This window comes from Petromyzon marinus, unplaced genomic scaffold (genome assembly GCF_048934315.1).
Source record: "Petromyzon marinus isolate PM22_M1 ecotype Great Lakes invasive population unplaced genomic scaffold, UKy_Petmar_22M1.pri1.0 PM_G_Scaffold_1, whole genome shotgun sequence".
NCBI lineage: Eukaryota > Metazoa > Chordata > Hyperoartia > Petromyzontiformes > Petromyzontidae > Petromyzon > Petromyzon marinus.
In genome coordinates this window covers 12,516,707-12,539,336 of record NW_027422650.1, presented here as the reverse complement: position 1 = coordinate 12,539,336, position 22,630 = coordinate 12,516,707, and the positions used below count along the sequence as shown (strand labels likewise).

General features: G+C 50.4%; 1 protein-coding gene across 4 annotated transcripts in view; it reads right to left on the bottom strand.

Annotated features, from left to right (window-relative positions):
* Nucleotides 1-21,942, bottom strand: part of LOC142908558 (neuronal cell adhesion molecule-like) — a 36,180-nt gene extending 14,238 nt beyond the window's left edge. The window contains exons 1-5 of one of the 4 annotated variants that reach the window (XM_076059317.1): nucleotides 21,834-21,942; nucleotides 15,933-16,061; nucleotides 13,547-13,652; nucleotides 967-1,190; nucleotides 674-796 (exon numbers count right to left, since the gene is read on the bottom strand). In XM_076059317.1, coding sequence (XP_075915432.1) covers nucleotides 674-796; nucleotides 967-1,190; nucleotides 13,547-13,652; nucleotides 15,933-16,020 — 541 coding nt within the window. In that variant the 5' untranslated portion in view covers nucleotides 16,021-16,061; nucleotides 21,834-21,942. Of the gene's footprint in view, nucleotides 1-673; nucleotides 797-966; nucleotides 1,191-13,546; nucleotides 13,653-15,932; nucleotides 16,136-21,813 lie in introns of all 4 variants that reach the window. The other 3 variants (XM_076059315.1, XM_076059316.1, XM_076059318.1) reach the window with 3 other exon arrangements.
* Between the last annotated feature and the right edge of the window lie 688 nt (nucleotides 21,943-22,630).

Sequence of the window (22,630 nt, the reverse complement as noted above, 5' to 3'; positions counted from 1 at the left end):
CGACGAGCCATGAAACTGAATTGTCACAGAAGTCCACCCCTAAACCAGCATCAGCATCATCAGCAGCAGCATCATCATCAGAATCAACATCATCAGCATCATCATCAGCAGCAACATCAGCATCAGCATCATCATCAGCAGCATCAGCAGCAGCATCATCAGCATCATCATCAGCAGCAGCAGTATCATCAGCATCATCAGCAGCAGCATCATCAGCATCATCAGCATCATCATCAGCAGCATCATCATCAGCAGCATCATCATCAGCATCATCATCATCAGCATCATCAGCAGCATCATCCGCCGCGCAAGTCATGGCAGCAGAAGAGCCCCTGTACAACGTATAGCGACGCACTGCCTCCCCCGATTCACAAATCTGGAAGGATACATCACGGCAATGATGCACTCCACTTCTCGCTTGCCTGGCTCGACAACCTGAATGTGAAATTGTAGTCGTTGTCTCTGCATCTACATCAGCATCCGTGGGAAAGAGGAAGAAGCCCTGCATACCAGGCAAGGTAGTCAACATCTCCTAGCCACCGCGATGGCGACGAGAGACACCTCAAACTCCCAAATACGCAGCAGCAGGCGTCGTCAGGGTCGGGATCAAACCCACTACCTCCCGCGTACCAGGAGAGGTAGTCAACATCTTCCTATCCACCGTGGTACTCACAGCCGTCCAACCAGAAGATGTCGGGAGGGGGAAAGCCGTGGGGAGGGTTGCAGTGCAGCACGGCCGGGGAGCCCTCCTCGGCGAATACGGGGCTCAGGTCCTCAAGGGGCCACGCCGGGGCACCTGCAGCACAAAAACAAAGACGCCGCCCCCGCCCCCGCCCGTGTAGCCTTAACAGATTGTCGGGGCAAGCGCTGTCAGCGAGCGGCACCTTTGCAATGCCGGCACCGCGGCGCACGCCGGGCCGGCTGGTTTACCGCGCGCCGCGCCGGGGTGCTTGTCCCCCTACTCACGAGCCAGCCGCACGGCGATGTTGGCGGTGAGGGCCGTTCCATGCCGGTTCTCCGCCGAGCAGCAGTAGACCCCCTCGTAGGCCTCCATAGCGCCGTGTCGGCCGCCGGATGCGGCCAACACCGCCGCCGTGTCCACGGTGAAAGTGCCGGAGCCATTCCCGTGTTGCTTCACGTTGGGGTCCCAGCCTGGGTCAAAACGCCGGCCGTCTTTGCTCCACCGGAACCTGAAGCGCAAATGGGAGGGGAGGGAGGAGAGGGGAGGAGAGGGAGGGAGGGAGGGAGGGAGGGAGGGAGGGAGGGGAGGGAGGGAGGGAGGGGAGGGAGGAGAGGGAGGGAGGGAGGGAGGGAGGGAGGGAGAGGAGGGAGGGAGGGAGGGAGGGAGGGAGGAGAGGGAGGGAGGGAGGGAGAGGGAGGGAGAAGATGGAGGGGAGGGAGGGAGGGATGGGGAGGGAGGAGAGGGAGGAAGGGAGGGAGGAGAGGGAGGGAGGGAGGGAGGAAGGGAGGGGAGGGAGGGAGGGAGGGAGGGAGGGAGGGAGGGAGGGAGGGAGGGAGGGAGGGAGGGAGGGAGGGAGGGAGGGAGGGAGGGAGGGAGGGAGGGAGGGAGGGAGGGAGGGAGGGAGGGAGGGAGGGAGGGAGGGGATGGAGAGAGACGTGTTTCACCCGAAGCTCCTGGCCTTACCTCTAAAACTTTTATTTTTCTCACCCTTTTTTCGGGATGTATTTTCACCAACAGTGTCTTGCTTTACACACAATTTGTGATCACTTTCTTTATTTATTTGGACTTCCTTCGTCCTTCTTTCCTCGTTCCTTTATGTTGTTTTCACCGTTCAGGGCGCGGCTGCGCTCTCTGCAGTGTACAGGTGTCTTCGCTCTCCGCACAATCCTCCACTTTTACTTGATAGTCGATTTCATAATCACGCTTTTCTTTGTTGTTAATTCGATTTTGAGTTCCTTTGTTCCTCAAGCAATTTTTAGAATTTTGTGCGTTTTTCGTGTTTTCTGTTCATTCCTTTGTCTCGCGTGCCTCCACGTGTTACACGCACCCACGTGTTGGCACTGTACCCACGCCGGCCGGTGTGAGTGCAGTGCCAACATCCCCTTTAGACCCCTCTTGTGTTGTACTGCGAGCGTGTTTACAGCATTTTTTATTTTTATTGGTGTGCTTTTTTTCAACATTAAGTAATTTTACCCTCTCCATGGGAGCTTTGGGTGGACAGCAGTAATAGTAATTATGAGAAGGTGGTCATAACACAGGTTTGACCATCTTTATAAACATTCATCTTCGTTTCTTGTTTTTTTGTCAATAATTTTCTTGGCTTTAGAAAATAAGAGAGATTTGCTTTAGCAGTTGTGTGCGACATCTCACACGAGAAAGCTACCACGCCTACGCAAGGCCGGTCTCTTGAGGCCTGTAAGGCGCCCGCAGCAGCAGCAGCAGCAGCTGGAGCCTCCACGCGAAGGCTGGGATCCGCTGCCCCGGCTTCCACCGATGTCCCGCTCGAAGTTTACGCGGAAGCGCTGGGCGCCATCGTGCCTGGAGGCTCGATAAAGTACGCCTCCAAGGTGAGCGGAAGGGTGGTTTTCTTCATGCAGTCCGAAAAGATGGCAAACGCCACCATAGAGAAGGGGCTGACGGTTGACAATTGGCACCTCACCTTGGAGCCACTGTCGTCGCCATCGGTACGCGTGATCGCATCCAACGTCCCCCCCCTACATTCCCGATAAAGACATCCAAGATAACCTGGCTAAGTTGGGTACGCTGACTTCCAACCTACAGCGTGTGCCTCTGGGCCTCAAAAATCCTGCCTTGAGGCATGTCTTGTCATTTAGAAGGCAGGTCTACATGCTGGTGCCCAATGGGCAGCTTGAGGGAGGGCTCCTTTGTCGTCATGCATGGAGGAATGGCCCATAGGCTGTTTTACTGCAGGGACGTGCTAAAATGCAACCTATGCAAAGTAGAGGGGCATATTAAAAAACACTGCACCAAAGACAGCAAATGCCCAATCCAACAGCGAGGCAACGGTGGAAAAGGATGCTAAAGAAGCACACCCAACAAGTGACCCAGGAGAGGGTCACTCACCACGGAGATCACCCGAGATGGCGGTAGACCCCGCTCCGACACCAGCTACTGCCATGGAGACCGAGGCTCAGCCAGCCACCCAGCCATCATTGACAGCCGGACCTCTGAAGAGGAAATTTATAGGAGGATTCGGCTTCGTCGTCCCCAGAGTCAAGCGGGGATGAGGTCAGTCCCTTTAAAGATCTCCCAGAGTTGGAGTCGGACATCGCACCAACACCTGGGGGAGACGTGGAGAGCTGCCGGTGGCAAGGACGGCGGTCTTCACCGTCCCAGACACCCCTAGAGGCGGGACACGCAACAGGGAAGAAGCCCCGTGCGGGAACCAAGCTCAAGCGCGGGACGCCTGAAGAAAATCTGCAGCCTGAAATAGAAGCGGGGGGTGAAACGCAACCTGTGCAGTGACGGAGGAAACCAGTGAAGAGGGTCGCGCTTCAGACCGCGACGACGCGCCCTGCGAGGCGGCCGAGGGCTCCCAGGAAACGCGAGCGGCCGAGAGCACGGAGGAGCCCAAACAGGACCCGACTGACCAAACTACGCGCGGTGACCGGGACGAGGACGATGGAGGGTCATCAGTGGAGGGGCAAGCGGCATCACCCAATAAAGCATCGACGGAGGATACCACCTTGTGGCACCGCTTCTTTTCCCTCACTCCACCCGCATAGCTCTTAGCAAAACTTCAGAGACTGAAAGCTGCCTTCTTCTGGTCGCAGAGGAAGCACCGTGTGGCTGCCGGTGTCTTGGCCTTGCCACTGCGGGAGGGCGGGCACGGTCTGGTGTGTGTACGGAGCCAGCTCTCTACTTTTCGTCTATAAGCCGTACAGAGGTTTCTCTACTCGGCCCCATCACCCGTGTGGTGCTCCACAGCATCTTTTTTTTTTCTGAATAACCTCGGGGGGCCTTCAGTGCAGCAAGCAGCTCTTCTTCGTGGACATTACGGGTATTCCACTCACGCAGATTCCCCACTTCTACAGGAGTATCCTAGATACATGGGGTTTCCTTGTCACCGCCCGACTGAACACACCCCAGTCGGCATCAGAATTTGCTCACGAGCCACTGTTACGGAACCCCCACACGGCACTATCCTCTCTTGCGGGCCCTGCCATGGAGAAACGCGTGGTGGACGCACATCTCATGAGGGTGGGCGATTTTGTGAAACCGGGCACTGGGGGGGGGGCAATGGCTTCTCCCTGCCGAGATAACTGCGATGACCAAGATGCGCTCGGTGAGACTCGCCGCAAAACTCATGAATGAGGTATGAAGGTCCTTCTCAACAGCAGTGGGGAGCGCGCCTGCTGCGAGCGTTGGCGACGAGTCAGCCGGCGGTGGCCCAGTGCCACCAAAGCTGAATGTCGTCCCAGCACGGGAGCACACTCGCCTCTCTTCCTCACGGCAGCACGGGGGGCACGCCACGGGGAATGGCCAGGAGGGGTGCTTCTCAGGTGTAGACCGGAAAAAGCTGTACGCCCAAATGGTCGATTTCCACCATCAACAAATAATAACGTCACGTTAGGGCTACGCTTGGAGGGACACGATGCCCCTGCGGTGATCGCTTGAGGTCTCATTGGGAGCTGTTTTACTCAAATCCATCGTACAAGCGCCACGGTGATCTTAGCTGGAGCACTGCCCATGGAACTGTGACCACGAACACATTCCTGGCACTTTTCACAGACGCAAATCCTGAACGCGGATTCTGTGGTGAGCTCGAAACAGTGGCGCATCAATACGTACGCCGCAAAAGCCTAGACTCACTCTATAAGCTGTTACGCAATATTCTACTGAAATTCAATCTTCATTTCTCCCCCACAATTCTTATTTTTGGATATAGGGGGCACGAGGGTACCAAGGATATCGAGGGGTTGACGGACTTCATCATGAACAACGCCAAACTGGCCATCTATAGGGCCAGGAAATGCGCAATTGACGGGAGCGGCGTCCCCAGCCACTGCCGCATCTTCAAGGCCCTGGTTTCTGGCAGAATTTGGCTGGAATTTCGGTACGCTCAGTTGACGGGGGGCGTCACGTCTTTCTCGACGCGTTGGGCTACCGAGGGTGCTTTGTGTAATGTGACAAAAGCAGGGGATCTGGTGGTGATGGGTTTTTAAGGTTGAATTTTTTAATGGTGTTTACGAACACAGTAGCAGACAATGCGATTTATGTTACATGGGAAAACCGTGTTATATCTTTAATTTTTGTTTTAAAAGGGGGCACGTAAGCAAACAAAAAAGACGAAAAAAAGACGACATGATGAACGAAGCAAAGTGCCGAAAGACCGAGCATCTTTCTGTTTCTTCTGATCGTTAAATAAAAATAAAAGGAGGGAGGAGAGGGAGGGAGTGAGGGAGGAGAGGGATTGAGGGAGAGGGAGGGAGGGAGAGAGGGAGGGAGGGAGTGAGAGAGGGAGTGAGGGAGGGAGTGAGGGAGTGAGAGAGGGAGGGAGGGAGAGAAAGAGAGGACGCGCTTCGTTTGAGCTCCCCGTGGTAACTTTATAAATCTAACATACCCTCTTCTAATTCATTTCTTTTCTTCAAGTTTTTACTCATCAGGAGTAAGTATTCTGCCTTTTGCACACACAAGTAGTACTTTTTGTGTTGCTCATTTTTCTTTACTTTTTTTAAGCTTAACAGTTCAGGGTGAGGCCATAGCCTTTTGAAACACGTTGGTGTTTCTTAGGCGATGGGCTCAATCCTATAGTTAATTAAAGCATCGTTTTCATACTTTACAGGTATTTTTATACTCTACTTATTGTTCCTTTATTCTTCTGCTTATGTTTTTAATCTCGGTTTACGAATCTCAAACTATTTGAGATTTGTTATAACTTACATTTTGTGTGAGCCACGTGGAGGCATCCACACTGTAGCGCAGAAATTTAAGGCCACACAAGTAATTGTTTACTTTGAGGCTAAAGCAATCTATTAGTTAATGATTCCTTAACACTGCGTTTTTTTTGTTTGCCTCCACGAGTGTGCAAGGACTCTAAGTTGTATTTATTTAACGATGAGTGAATGCATTTAATAAACACATTTTTCTAAAAAGTAGATTTGTTTGCAAAATACATTCATTTATTTAACACGCAAATTTATTATTAGATATCACTATCAAATTATTTTTCCATTTACTGCTTCATAATTTATTCAATAAAAATAGTTTATTGAATAAATAAATATATCTCTTTCCTTTCTTTTTTCCTTTCATTATTTTCTTAAACGAGGATTCTTTATTCATCCTCAGTTTACATTCTCTCAAGGGGAGCTCTGTATAGAAGCGCAGCACCACAGTCAGGTAGAAATTGAAGGCAGCAGGAAGAAAATGGCCACCTACGCAAAGGTCGCAGCTGCCAATCTGCCTGTAGTCACGAGGCCCCCCACTAGGGCCTCTGCTCCAAGGCCAACCCCCCCAATTGGTGACCACTGCCGCTGCGCGAGAACGGCATCCGTTGCTACGCCTCGAGCTCCGTCACGATCGAGGCATACGTCGAGGCCCTGGCCGCCATCGTCCCGCCGGCCACCATCACCCACGCCTCGAAGGTCAGCGGGAAAGCCGTATTCTTCCTGACGACGAAGAAGGTGGCCGATGCGGCCGTCGAGAAGGGGATGACCGTTGGGGGACTCCACGTCCAGCTGGAACCCATCGCTTCGGTGGCGGCGCAAATAGTCATTTCGAACGTGCCGCCCTACATCCCCGACAAGGCCGTGTTGGAGCACGTGTCCAAGCTGGGCACCATCGTGGTGCCAGTACGTGCCCTGGCACTGGGGTGCAGAAAGCCTGCTCTCAATCACATTTTATCTTTCAAGAGGCAGGTGCACGTCCTGCTGACTCACGGACAGCAGGAAGAGGGCTCGTTTGTCATTGTCAATGCAGGCATTGCCCATAGACTGTTTTATGCCAAAGATTCCATCAGATGCAATCTCTGCAAAGAAGAGGGGCACTTCCGAAGGGATTGCCCTAAACCGACGACGGCGAGGGTCGGAGAAAAGAGCGGGGAGGAGGGAGGCAGAGCAAGGGGGGCAAAGCAGCAAGAGCCCCCATTGCAACAAGCCCCCCAACAGCCCACACCAGACCCACCAGCCACGCAGCCTCCTACACCTCAAGTCGTGGCCCCAACTTCGCCGCCTCAAGCGACAAATTGCAAGAGGAAGAATACAGAAGGACCCGGATCTCAAGGGTCAAATTCAGAGGAGGAACCCCTCCCAGACCTCGAACAGGAAGAAGCGGTGAAACCCCCCACACCACGGGAGGAAGCAGAACAGCTGCCAGATGCCGAAGACGCGGTTTTTGCCTTCCCAGACGCCACGCCAAGTGACGCGCGGGCGGCGAGGAAGAAACCCACCAAGAGGAAGAAGCAGCGTGCGTCTGGGGAAGGGTTTCTACAGCAGGAGACCGTCGACGATGAAGGCGACATCACCACGGAAATCGACCCGCCTACTGTTGTCATAGAGACTCACTCCCCACCAGCTATACAGAAAGCCCTTGACCAAGAGGAAGAAGTTGGCGGAGAAACACTCACCAAGGGCAAGGACGAAATGGATGGGAATGAGAAGGAAGGTCCCCGTACCACTGCTGATCTAAAACCAGCGGAAGAGACACCGGGCCATCCACCCGAAGAGCCTGAGCAGGAGCCATCCCAGGCCATCCCTAACACCGGGGGAGAGGACGCCGCTGGGTCATGCGCCAGCTCAGCCGCTGCAGCTCTTCCAGCGGAGCCGGACGCCGAGGAAATCGATTCAGATCGGGACGACTGCTTCAGCATGGGGAGCGGGAGCAGCCAGAGGTCTACACTCCTTGACCCTCAGACTCCCCTGATCTCCTCAGAAGATCTCTGGAAATTCCTCGACGAGACCAACATGAGGAAGGACAGAGCGGACATTGCCTTGGCTCGTTGGAAGGACAGCAAGGCAATAAAGGCCTCTGTGACTCAAGCAGAGAGATTCCTTGCCAAGCAGAGACTCGAGTCCCGGGGCAAGGACAGGGCAAAGCTGAGATTTTTCCGCAAACAAATTATAAGGTGGGAGGCCACGGGGGAAAGGAACAAGCAATGCCTATGTACATCGGCTCCCTGAATGTGAACGGGTGCAGGGAGGCAGTGCGGAGGTTTTACGCAATGTCTCTTGCGAGGAAACACGCTGCCTCTGTCTTCTTCATTCACGAGACGCATCTCACGGTCGAGGACGAGGATCACTGGAGGAAGGAGTGGGGAGGGGACTCCTTCTACAGTCACCTTGACAACACCTCCTGTGGAGTCGCGACCCTGTTCGCTAAAGGGTTTCATCCCGAACTCATCACCCACACCGAAGTGGTGAAGGGAAGGCTGCTCGCGGTAACGGTCAGGGTGGGCGATGTCACCACCCACCTACTGAATGTGTACGCGCCGGTGACCAACAAGAAGATCCCGTTTCTGCACCTCCTGAGGAGGCACCTGGCCGGGATCCCGGACGATGTGTGCATGATTGTGGGTGGCGACCACAACTGCACACTCGGCGCCCTGGATCGTTCGGGGGGGGCAGCCGGGGGGAGTAGGGCCTAAGAGGGAAATGCAGGGACTCCTGGAGGACGCTGCCTTGGTGGATGTGTGGCGCATACATCACCCGGGCCAACGCTAGTTCACGTACACGAGGACGAGGTGCGATGGCTCGGTGACGCAGTCCAGGCTCGACAGATTTTACATCTCTAAGAGCTTTGTGACGTGCGCCACAACGTCTGGAATCAGGGCGGCACCCTTCACGGACCACAACCTCATCGTGCTCCGTGTCAGGCTGGAGAGGGCCCGTGAGGGCACGTCCCGCTGGCATTTTAACAACTCACTGCTGGAGGATGGCACCTTCTTAGAAATGTTCGAGGACTTCTGGGAAGAGTGGCGAAAAACCAAAACGCAGTTCGACTCTCTGGCCCAATGGTGGGATATGGGCAAAGTGCACACCAGGCTGTTGTGCCAACAATACACCTGGGGGAGCACCAGACTGAAGAACGTGGACATCACTGACATGGAAGCCCGAGTCCTCAATTTGGAGGGTCGCCTCGCCGAGGACAGCGACCCTGCTCTTCTCCAAGAATACGAGGAGAATAGGGAGCGTCTCAAAGGGCTACAGGAGGAGCAGACGAGGGGAGCGTTTGTGCGATCCCGGGTGAAGCTCATCACGGACCTCGACACGGGATCCCCGCTTTTCTACTCCCTCGGGAGGCAGAATGGGAGACGCAAATCCATGGAGTGCCTCTTTGATGGTGATGGTGTCCTGGTGCACGAACTCCAGCAGAAGTCGACCATCATCAGAGACTTCTACGGCAACCTGTTCTCCCCTGAAGAAACATCGGAACCGGCCCAGGCGGAGGCATGGAGTGGTCTACCCACCCTGGGGGAAGACGGGAGAGAGCTGCTAGAGCAAAAGCTCACCAGGACTGACCTTGACGCAGCCGTAAGAGGACTGGCCCCGAATAAATCCCCAGGGTTAGACAGCCTAACAGGGGAGTTTTACGCCGCTTTTTGGTCATCCCTGCGGGAGGACTACAGAGAGGTGCTGGAGGAAGCCTCAGTCACCGGGGTGATGCCTCAGTCTTGGAGGAGGGCGGTGCTCACTCTGCTTCCCAAAAACGAAGATGTGAGGCACCTACAAAACTGGCATCCGGTGTCCCTCCTGAACACAGACTACAAAATATTGACGAAGGCTCTCTCCCTGCGACTGAAAGGGGTGATTGCACAAGTCGTAAACGGGGACCAGTCCTACACCATCCCCGGACAAACCATCCACGACGGCATCTTCCTGGTCAGGGACCTCATCGCGGTGTCCCAGAGGTTGGGCATCCCAATCGCGTTTCTGGCTCTTGACCAGGAAAAGGCTTTTGACAGAATGGACCACAAGTACCTGCTGGGAACCCTCAAGACCTTGGGTTTTGGGGATGCCTTTGTCCGAACGATCCGCCTACTTTACACCAAGGCGGAGTGCATGATTAAGATCAACGGCGCCCTCACTGCCCCGGTCAAATTTGAACGAGGAGTGAGACAGGGATGCCCATTGTCGGGCCAACTTTATGCCCTGGCATTAGAGCCTTTCCTGAGTCTCATAAGGTGGAGACTCAGCGGCCTGGTGCTGAGGGAACCAAGCGTCAAGTTGGTCCTGACGGCATACGCCGACGACGTCCTCCTCATCCTGCGCTCCCTGGCTGATGTCGCCCTGCTGCATGAGTGCCAGGAGGTCTTTTCGAAAGCCTCCTCATCAAAAATGAACTGGCAAAAGTGCAGCGGCCTGCTGGTTGGAGCGTGGGACATGACCGAGTGTCCCGAGAAGGCAAAAGTCATCAATTGGAGCACAACATCGCTGCACCACCTGGGAATGTTCCTCGGACCAGAGGAGGAACCACCGCAGAGGAACTGGGTCGAGCTGGAGGAGAAGGTGAAGGAGCGGCTGGGCACCTGGGGTCACCTGTGCAAGTTCCTCACCTTCAGGACAAAGACGTTGGTGGTGAACCAGCTCGTGACGTCCATGCTGTGGCACCAACTTTTCTCCCTGCACCCCCCCATGAGCCTCGTCAACGCACTTCAGAAGCAAGCCCTCGACTTCTTCTGGTGGGGTGGAGGACACCGGGTCGCGGCTGGGGTCCTGGCCCTGCCACTGGACGAGGGCGGTCACGGGCTGGCCACCTTCCGACTGCAGGCGGCGCAAAAGTTCCTGCATGCCGCCCCTGCACCGGCCTGGAGAGTCACGGCCTCTTTCCTCCTGAAACAGCTGGGGGTCTGCAGTGCTCCAAGCAACTATTCTACATGGACCTGCAGGGCCTCCCACTGGGACAGCTGCCACCCTTCTATAGAAGCGTCCTGCAGACATGGAGCTCCCTCGCCGTCAGGAGGCTGAACCAACCGCGATCCGCCGAGGATCTGGTCTTCGAACCGATCCTCAGGAACCCACAGACAAAGCTGCCATCCACCACCACCACCCCTGGCACGGAGAGGCGCCTCGCCAACGCGCGGCTCACCAGGATGGGGGATCTGGTGGAGCCTGAAACACGGGGCCAGTGGCTCGGACCAGCAGACATGGCCGCAAAGACAGGGCTGCAGTCGCTCCGGGTGGCTGCCCGGATCCTGGCCGAAGCCAAGGGGGCCTTCTCAGCGGCAGTGGGGAGAACGCCCCCCATCGGCGTTGGGGATGACGAGGCCCCTCTCGATCCCCCTCCACCGGAGCTCTCAGTCGTGCCACTGCATCGCCAATACCGACAAACCAAGGCGGATCACAACCTGTGCCGGCTAGAAGACCTACCGGAGGTGGCCTTCGCAAATGTAAAGAGGAAGGTGCTCTACTCCTACATGGTCCGGTTCCACCAACAGGACACCCTGAGGAGCCACAAGGACCATGCCTGGAGGAAAGCCCTGCCCTGCATCTCTCCGGAGAGGCCTCGCTGGAGGCAACTCTACTGCAGGCCGACATACAACCGCATCGGCGATCTCAACTGGAGCATCACCCATGGCACCGTCACCACCAACGTCTCCCTGGCGCGCTTCACCGACACGTCCCCGGAGTGCCGGTTCTGCGGTAAAGTGGAGACGGTGGCATACCAATACGTGGAGTGCAAGAGCCTGGACTCGCTGTTCAAGGTCCTGAGAAACATCCTTCTAAGGTTCAGCCTTCACTTCTCCCCGACGGTCCTCATCTTTGGATACCCGAAGGGCGACGGACCCCAACATCTTCAGGGGCTGGTCAACGTGCTCTTCGGCTACGCCAAGCTCGCCATATACAGGGCGAGGAAGATGGTCCTGGAGGGGCAACGTCCAGCCAGCAGCCTGGGCATCTTCCGCGCTCTGGTCGGAGCCAGGGTGTGGCTGGAGTTCCGCCATGCGCGGCTGACCCACGCCGTGCCGGCCTTCAAGGAGCAGTGGGCACTGGAGGAGGCCGTGTGCTCGGTGGCAGATGACGGAGAGCTCTGCATGCAGATCTAAGCTACCCGTCGAAGGCCGTTTGACTGTGGGAAGGGCTGCGTGCAGATGCAGCACTTGTTGTAGTTATAAAGAAAAAAGAGAGAGCGAGAGAGAGCCAAATGGAGTAGGAAGAGAGGGGGCAGAGAGAGAGAAGGGGTGGAGAGGGGGGTAGAGAGAGAGGAGAGGCAGAGAGGGGGGTAGAGAGAGGGGGGGGGGGGGGCAGAGAGGGGGGTAGAGAGAGAGGGAAGGGGAAAGGAGAGCAGAAAAAAAATTTGTTGGGTCTTTCATTTAAAAGGGAGGGGGGGGGGGGGTTTACATAAAGCAAAGCATAAAAAAACAAAAAAACAAAATGATGAACGGAGCAAAGTGCCGACTACACCGAGCATCTTCTTGTTTCCTCTGATCGTAAAAAAAAGAGAGAGGGAGTGAGGGAGTGAGGGAGGGAGGGAGTGAGAGAGGGAGGGAGGGAGTGAGGGAGTGAGGGAGGGAGTGAGGGAGTGAGGGAGGCAGGGAGGGAGTGAGGGAGGGAGGGAGGGGAGTTTAATTTTAATTTAATTTTTATTTTAAACGGCCAACCTTGTAAATTGTCTTTCGCCAGAGTTTCTTACACCGCTGTGCTGTGCAGTTGAGAGGGAAGGAGGAATTCAGTACCAAATTGTCGGTGGGGAAAGCGGTTAGTTGGTTGTTGTTTTAGGACACCGGCCTTTGTTCAGGCCTTGTTGTAACAACGTTGCAGCGAGGGCAGCAAGTGCAGAAATGTAAAAGTTTGGTTGGCAAAAATTTCACCTTTACCCTGTGAAAAATGTTAAACTTAGATGTTTTATTTTATTTCTAACCCGTAGCCTGAAAGCCTGCGTAAATAGATTTTAAAAAACGTACGTGAAGTAACGTTCGGTTAAAACAACTGGTTTGATGATGATGGTGATGTAGAAGGCTTTTTTTCAACTTGTGTACGCTTCAATGTGTTTAACAAAACTGTTTTTGAAGATGCTCATAATTAAAATAAATGGCAGAAGTGTTGCATTTGTTTCACTGATGCTGTGATGCCACACAAAAAAGAGAGAGGGAGGAGGGGGAGGGAGTGAGGGAGTGGGGGAGGGAGTGATGTTGAGCGCGTGACCTGTTGCTTGTCTTTGTCTGGTGATTCACGCACGACCCAACATTGAAATCGCCCCAGCGCATTGTTTGCGGCCGAGGTAATAAAGTTTGCTTAACAAGTCAAACAGGGAGGGCTAACGTTGCAGCACGCTCAGTTCGGGCACGCTCAGTTCGGGTCGGAGCGGGAGCGAACGTTTGATCACGTTTGTTAGTTTTCCCATTGCGTGCGTCAACGTGCTCTGTGAAATAACAGCGACAACAGCGGTGTTGTCCCACCAACTGCCACCGATACAAATAATAATAATGTACTGTTATTTTGCCGTGGATGGTTTTGTATGCCGATTCGCTGACAGTTTCATCGTCATAATGGGAATGTGCGAGATGAATTGTGTTTGATGGTCAACGCAGCTTGTCAATGTTGAAGCGTAAATAAAATGTGAAAAAAAAGAGAGAGGGAGGGAGGGAGGCAGGGAGGGAGGGAGTGAGGGAGGGAGGGAGCGTACTTGGGCGTTGGGTTGCCTTGGGCCTCACACTCCATCACAATGTTGTCCTGCGGTTCCACGATGTAATTCAATGGCGAATGCCGCCTGATGGAAGGAGGGTGAGTAACTGCAAGAGATCGACGGGTTAATAGAAGCATAGCTTGCAGCAAACAGACGTGGAGGAGACCCGGTGCACAAATGAAAAAATGTGAAACTTCGATTTAAAGCTTTCGTGACTGCAATGATTCATCTTCTTTGGTTCTTTCGGTAAACTCACGTAGAATGATAATAAAATAATAAATTGATAAAATAAAATAACACAATAATATTCTCACGACGTTTCGGCCACAACACAAGCGGCCTTCATCAGGTGAAGGGGGGCGAGACTGTCTGGTAGGACAGCGCTGGAGTGAAAGAGCCACGTTCAGATACGGCCTTTAAGCTGTGTGAGAGGAACAAAGCGCCTTGACAAAGGAATTAGCATATAATTTAGCATTGAAATGGCTGAATGATTAGCTTGTGACTGGTCACAGAAATAGCTATGTTAAAAGTTAAAGCATACACACCCGCAGAGGCACCCATTGTTAAAGGGATTAGCATAGAATTTTGCATTGAAATAGCTAAGTTAAGGCATACACATCTTGACAATAGAATTAGCATAGAATTTAGCATTGAGAAAGCTGAGTGATTAGCTTGTACCTGCTGCAGAAATAGCTACGTTAAAGTCAGAGCATACACATTCACCGAGGCCCTTAGTACAAATCAAACAGGAGAATTTAGCATTGAAATAACTAGGCGAATCCAGCATTGAAACAACTGAGTGATTAGCTAGTGACTGGTCACAGAAATGACTACACATCTGAGCTATTCACAGTACTATATAGTGAACCAATAAAAACTAAAATATAAATTACCTTCATGTTATCAATAAACTCTATATTCTCCAATCAGCTAAGCTACCAACAATAAGTCGTTATATATCACAATGCTATATGGCGAAAAAATGGGTGGATTCTTACCCTCAAATTTCAGCACCACGAACTCGTTTGTCTGAACGGGGCCCGTAGCTATCCGTGGTGCTGAAATTTGAGGGTAAGAATCCACCCATTTTTTCGCCATACAGCATTGTGATATATAACGACTTATTGTTGGTAGCTTAGCTGATTGGAGAATATAGAGTTTATTGATAACATGAAGGTAATTTATATTTTAGTTTTTATTGGTTCACTATATAGTACTGTGAATAGCTCAGATGTGTAGTCATTTCTGTGACCAGTCACTAGCTAATCACTCAGTTGTTTCAATGCTGGATTCGCCTAGTTATTTCAATGCTAAATTCTCCTGTTTGATTTGTACTAAGGGCCTCGGTGAATGTGTATGCTCTGACTTTAACGTAGCTATTTCTGCAGCAGGTACAAGCTAATCACTCAGCTTTCTCAATGCTAAATTCTATGCTAATTCCATTGTCAAGATGTGTATGCCTTAACTTAGCTATTTCAATGCTAAATTCTATGCTAATCCCTTTAACAATGGGTGCCTCTGCAGGTGTGTATGCTTTAACTTTTAACATAGCTATTTCTGTGACCAGTCACAAGCTAATCATTCAGCCTTTTCAATGCTAAATTTTATGCTAATTCCTTTGTCAAGGCGCTTTGTTCCTCTCACACAGCTTAAAGGCCGTATCTGAACGTGGCTCTTTCACTCCAGCGCTGTCCTACCAGACAGTCTCGCCCCCCTTCACCTGATGAAGGCCGCTTGTGTTGTGGCCGAAACGTCGTGAGAATATTATTGTGTTATTTTATTTTATCAATTTATTATTTTATTATCATTCTACGTGACTTTACCGAAAGAACCAAAGAAAATGTGAAACTCTCCGGTAGAAGTTTGCCCCAATCGAGAAGCACGGAGGAGACGTCACGGCCACCACGCCTCTAATTCCTGATACGGCGGTCTGGCCTTGACCACCTGCACGTGAAATTGCAGTTGTCGCTCTGCATCCGCATCGGCTGCGCGGAAGAAGAAGATTTTGTACGGCACCCCTCAACGCCAGCAGCATCCGGCGACGCTGTACGTTGAGCGGCACACGAGGACCCAAAATCCCGTAAGACGCAGTTGGCTTCGGACATTTCTGGGCACCAGTTTTTCCCTCCGCGTGAAGAGTCGGCATCAGGCGTTCAGAGTGTTCGGGCCGCCGCTATGAACGTTGTGCCGCTTTGTTGCGGCTATCATTTGCGACCGCCGGGGTCGCTTCTGAAAGAAAGGAGCCACGTAGCTCGGTGGGCATTGCCCGGTGAAGTCTAACGAGTCGAGTTTAGCCGATGGTCTTTAGTGGACGATTGGTGGGTGTAGAGTTGAGAGAGGGGGGCATCGTCTCAAATGGGGTGGCGGGGCAGAGTTTGCTACTCACGGTCAAGGGGCAGGGCAAGTGGGTGGTGACGGTCGCCCAGCACAGCCAATAGCAGCGCCACAAAGCGTGCGGTGGTGAAGGCGTCCATCGGGGGAGCAGATGGTCGGACCGGGGGCTTCCTTCACTTGGCTAGGAGGAGGGGGTAGAAGGGAGGGAGCAGGAGGGGGAGGGAGGTAGCAGGAGGGGGGAAGGGAGGGAGGGAGCTGGAGGAGGTGGAGCAGGAGGAATGATATTTATTAAGACTGCAGGAGTAGGAATCCAAAGAGCTATGAAGCTATTTTTCATATATGTCCAGCTGGGGCACTGGGTCAGAACATCACAACAACAAACACGATGTGAGGGGCAGAGTACAGGAAGAGTAAACAAACCACTTTACAAATATATACTAATAAAACTAACCCATACATGATCTTGCCACGCGAAGCCCAGAGATCTGGCCACAACTGGTGGCTGATATCATCAAGTGGACATTTATAGCAGTATAGACAAATACTGTAAACGCGTGGTGTTTCTGAATGTGGACGGAAACACAGGAGGACCCGGAGTAAATTCCACGTGACCACATGGAGTGAGACACGTAAACTCCAAATATACAGCAGGTAGTGTCAGTCGGTATCAAACCCACGACCTCCAGTACACCAGGTGACAACCATGTCAGGTTAAAGATCTCCTTTGCAAGGGACACTTGGATGCACGCTCCTAATTGATGGACACGTGCTCCTAATTGATGGACACGTGCTCCTAATTGATGGACACGTGCTCCTAATTGATGGACACGTGCTCCTAATTGATGGACACGTGCTCCTAATTGATGGGCACGTGCTCCTAATTGATGGACACGTGCTCCTAATTGATGGACACGTGCTCCTAATTGATGGACACGTGCTCCTAATTGATGGACACGTGCTCCTGCGTTCATCATGTTTACGTGCTCATTTCACTGAGGCTGCATTTCGCCACTGCAGAATACTAAAGTTGAGGAAACACAGTCTTATTTTGGCACCAATGCTCGTGCCGATTTTTTTAAACCAGATAAATAAAAATCAACATTGATACCCCAGGAAACAGGGCAACGCTGTAACAGCCACAGCTCAGGTTTCTCCCATCACTTAAACAGCTCCCCCCCCCCCCCCCCCCCCCGGAGTGAGAACACCCTCCAGGATAGAAACCAACACGGCTGCACGTCTGTGCAAGTGCTGTGTGAAACAATTGTTGATGGAAACAAATATAAAGTTATATTCTTAGTTTTTTCGGTAAAGTCACGTTGAAGAGAAACAACAAAATAACAAAATATATATAAAACAATAAAAATTCTCACGACGTTTCGACCATAACTCAAACGGTCATCATCAGGTGTGTCGGTTTGCATAAATTTATTTTGAAAACGGCATATTTATTTATTTATTTATATAAAAAAATAACGTTTGCGTCACGCGCAACGATTGGCTGTTTGCCAGGACTAGTCCATCTATTTTTTGAAAAGAGGAGGGGGGAGACGAAATTTGTTTTTATGTATGCTGTCTGAAAGCCACTGTAAGCGTGAACAATCAATCAAGAACTGAAATGATTTATCAAATCTTTCCAATGATTGCTAAGATAGAATCCATCTTCTCGGTTGAAATTGTCTCTGTGTTTGTATATGTGGATAGCCTCATGAACGAATCTCTCATGGAAGCCAGATGGCTTACAAAGAACCTCCGTCTTGGAAAAGTCAATGGCATGTGAGCCTACTGAATTAGAACAATGATCTGCTACGGCCGAGGTGTTGGTCCTACCGTGTTTAAGGTCTGCTTTATGTTCACGAATGCGGTCCGAGATATGGCGTTTGGTTTCTCCAATGTAACTACTACCACAGAGGCAACTTAGTTTGTAGACACCAGGGTATTGTATGTCCGGAACCACATCTTTTACAGACGGAACCAGATCACGGATTTTATGTAATGTGTTGAAACGGACCTGGATCTTGTGTTTATTCAAGATTTTGGAGATCTTTTTTGTGATCCCAGCAATGTAGGGTAAAGTGATGGTTTTGAAAGGCTCCTCAAGAGGGTTCTTCTTCATGGTTTGAGTGATAGCTTTGCGGATTGTATAGTCGGAGTAACCATTAGCCCTAAGAGCTTGGTGTACGTGCTTGAGTTCACTGGTAATGTGTTCCTGGTCGGATATGCATTGGGCTCTATGGTATAGAGTCTTGATGAGGGAGTTCTTCTGGGATGGATGGTGGTGGGAATCCGGTTTCAAGTAAGCATCTGTATGGGTAGCTTTCCTGTAGACAGAGTGGCTCATTGAACCATCAGGTCTCTTTTTAATTAGGACATCCAAAAAAGGTATCTTGCCATCTATTTCGACTTCCATGGTAAATCTGATGGCTGGGTGTATGGAATTGATGTGGTCGAAGAATTGGTCTAGAGCAGGCCGGCCATGTGGCCAGATGACAAAAGTGTCATCCACGTACCTCTTCCATAAGGTTGGGCGCAGAGTGGCAGTCTGGATGGCGTCAGTCTCAAATTTCTCCATGAAAATGTTAGCTATAACTGGAGAAAGGGGGGAGCCCATTGGGGTGCCCTCAGTTTGTTTGTAGAAAGTTCCATTCCAAGTGAAGTATGTATTGGTTAAACAGTGTCTCACCAGGGGGGGTACCTCAGTGTTTAGTCCTTGATGAACCAAGTCTTCAATGATTGCAATGGTGTCAGGTACAGGAACCTTGGTGAATAAGGAAACTACATCAAAACTGACAAGCAGGTCGTCTGGGGACAGGGAAATACCCTTGATTGTTGATACCAGGTGAGTAGAATTTTGTACCGCAGAGGTGGTCTTTCCAGTGAAAGGACGCAGGATTTCAGACAAAAAACGAGCTAGTTTGTAGGTGGGGGAGCTGATAGTAGAGACTATGGGACGAAGAGGTGTATCAACTTTATGTATTTTTGGTAAGCCGTATAATCTTGGTGGCCTGGCAGCAGAAGGTTTCAATGAAAACTGTTTAGATTGATCAATTAATGCGGTTGAATCAGAAATTATTTTGTTGGTTTGTGTGACGAGGCTGTTGGTGGGATCTCTTTTTATTTTTGTATAACTACCATCGTCGAGTAATTCTTTAATTTTGTTGTTGTATTCTATTTTATCCATGATAACAGTAGCATTGCCTTTGTCAGCTGAGAGAACTACAATATCATTCCTCTTTTTTAATTTATATAATTCAAAACGCTCATTTTTGCTGAAAAAAAAATGAGCGTTTTGAATTATATGAATTAAAAAAGAGGAATGATATTGTAGTTCTCTCAGCTGACAAAGGCAATGCTACTGTTATCATGGATAAAATAGAATACAACAACAAAATTAAAGAATTACTCGACGATGGTAGTTATACAAAAATAAAAAGAGATCCCACCAACAGCCTCGTCACACAAACCAACAAAATAATTTCTGATTCAACCGCATTAATTGATCAATCTAAACAGTTTTCATTGAAACCTTCTGCTGCCAGGCCACCAAGATTATACGGCTTACCAAAAATACATAAAGTTGATACACCTCTTCGTCCCATAGTCTCTACTATCAGCTCCCCCACCTACAAACTAGCTCGTTTTTTGTCTGAAATCCTGCGTCCTTTCACTGGAAAGACCACCTCTGCGGTACAAAATTCTACTCACCTGGTATCAACAATCAAGGGTATTTCCCTGTCCCCAGACGACCTGCTTGTCAGTTTTGATGTAGTTTCCTTATTCACCAAGGTTCCTGTACCTGACACCATTGCAATCATTGAAGACTTGGTTCATCAAGGACTAAACACTGAGGTACCCCCCCTGGTGAGACACTGTTTAACCAATACATACTTCACTTGGAATGGAACTTTCTACAAACAAACTGAGGGCACCCCAATGGGCTCCCCCCTTTCTCCAGTTATAGCTAACATTTTCATGGAGAAATTTGAGACTGACGCCATCCAGACTGCCACTCTGCGCCCAACCTTATGGAAGAGGTACGTGAATGACACTTTTGTCATCTGGCCACATGGCCGGCCTGCTCTAGACCAATTCTTCGACCACATCAATTCCATACACCCAGCCATCAGATTTACCATGGAAGTCGAAATAGATGGCAAGATACCTTTTTTGGATGTCCTAATTAAAAAGAGACCTGATGGTTCAATGAGCCACTCTGTCTACAGGAAAGCTACCCATACGGATGCTTATCTGAAACCGGATTCCCACCACCATCCATCACAGAAGAATTCTCTCATCAAGACTCTGTATCATAGAGCCCAATGCATATCCGACCAGGAACACATAAGCAGTGAACTCAAGCACGTACACCAAGCTCTTAGGGCTAATGGTTACTCCGACTATACAATCCGCAAAGCTATCACTCAAACCATGAAGAAGAACCCTCTTGAGGAGCCTTTCAAAACCATCACTTTACCCTACATTGCTGGGATCACAAAAAAGATCTCCAAAATCTTGAATAAACACAAGATCCAGGTCCGTTTCAACACATTACATAAAATCCGTGATCTGGTTCCGTCTGTAAAAGATGTGATTCCGGACATACAATACCCTGGTGTCTACAAACTAAGTTGCCTCTGTGGTAGTAGTTACATTGGAGAAACCAAACGCCATCTCTCGGACCGCATTCGTGAACATAAAGCAGACCTTAAACACGGTAGGACCAACACCTCGGCCGTAGCAGATCATTGTTCTAATTCAGTAGGCTCACATGCCATTGACTTTTCCAAGACGGAGGTTCTTTGTAAGCCATCTGGCTTCCATGAGAGATTCGTTCATGAGGCTATCCACATATACAAACACAGAGACAATTTCAACCGAGAAGATAGATTCTATCTTAGCAATCATTGGAAAGATTTGATAAATCATTTCAGTTCTTGATTGATTGTTCACGCTTACAGTGGCTTTCAGACAGCATACATAAAAACAAATTTCATCTCCCCCCTCCTCTTTTCAAAAAATAGATGGACTAGTCCTGGCAAACAGCCAATCGTTGCGCGTGACGCAAACGTTATTTTTTTATATAAATAAATAAATAAATATGCCGTTTTCAAAATAAATTTATGCAAACCGACACACCTGATGATGACCGTTTGAGTTATGGTCGAAACGTCGTGAGAATTTTTATTGTTTTATATATATTTTGTTATTTTGTTGTTTCTCTTCAACGTGACTTTACCGAAAAAACTAAGAATATGAATTACTGCAGTCACGAAAGCTTTAAATCAAAAAATATAAAGTTGATATGAAAGGGCTCCTGGCAAAGCGTCACCGCAAGGTCGACGTACTGATAATTACGTGCATTTTTGTCGTCCTTGTAAACACGGACTGTGAATAAAACGAGATACAGTACTGGCAGAGTTTATGGATGTGTTACTTGTTCAAGCAGGTTACTCGGTCTAAGAAAAAAAGGCACAGCAAAAATAACTGTGCTTTTTTTACGCCTGATGAAGGAAGCTTGTGTTGCCTCCGAAACGTCGTGATTTAATTTAGTCGTTTTCATTTATTTTTATTTTATTTTTTACCTACGTGACTTTATAGGCGGCAGTTTGTAAGCTCCTAAATAGGAAAAAGTGAGTTTGAACACGTGCTCAAGTGAAGTATTTGAGCAATGCACACGCATTTTTGCGTGTGCATTCATTGCAAACAATGCAAGTTTAAAAAATGCAGCTACGATTCGTTACAAAGCCTATAAGCAGCCTTAATACATATTTAGAAGCTTGCTCCCTGCTACATACCTAGACCATCTGACAGGTCTCCAATAGGGTTCATCGAGTGACAGCGGCTCCGTAGCCGGCCAGGGTGCCACCTCGGCCGGCTGGGCAATCTAGCCGAGAGCGGCATCACTCCCCGGGACTAGGCCTCGACGCGGCACTCACCAGCGCAACGCGGCCCTCACCAGCGCAACGCTGCGTAGATGTCTGGGGGGGGTCTTGAGCTCTTTTCTGTGTCCTCGTGTGGTGGTGGTAGAGGAAATCCGACGTTTCGTGCCTCTAACACGGGCAGGCGACTGCGCGCAGCTGCGATCACGTGAGGCCTTAGCAGGGCGCTTTTAGAAAACGTAGCGCGGATAGGAGAACACGTGAGGGCGAGCATGATTCACAATCCGTAGAACTGATAAGCACCGCCCATTGACAACACTGCCCCATAGAGTCACGTAGGTAGAAAAATAACAGATGACGACGTTTCGATCGTAACACAAGCAACCGTCATCAGGTGGGACAACCACAGCAAGAAGAAAAAACTGTTTAAGTAGGCGAGGATTCACGTGAACCTATAATCTATGTATATAAAAGGCAAAGTTGTGAATGTGTGTCTGTTCGAAATGTTTAGAATACTTCCCGACATGCAACAAACTTGAAATTTGGCACGTGGGTAGCTTCCAGACTGTACACAATGCAAAAAGTATAAAAATAGACTTTTGTGTTTTGAGGTGGGAGCGCAACAATGGATATATTTTGCACGGCAAGTGAGCGGTGACGTCACCCGCTCCCCCCCCCCCCTCCGCGTAGGCCCTGTATTAATCCAAGACAATAATCCAAGTCTCGGGCGAAGCCGTGTAGTAGTAAAGCTCGTGTCTTATATATAGAGATATGCATATTTTGGGGGCTTCTCCGTTTTGTGGGTTGTTTACCGCATGCTGTATAGGAACTGCATCCAGTTCCTGAAGATGCCAGCGCGTGGAGCGAAACGTCG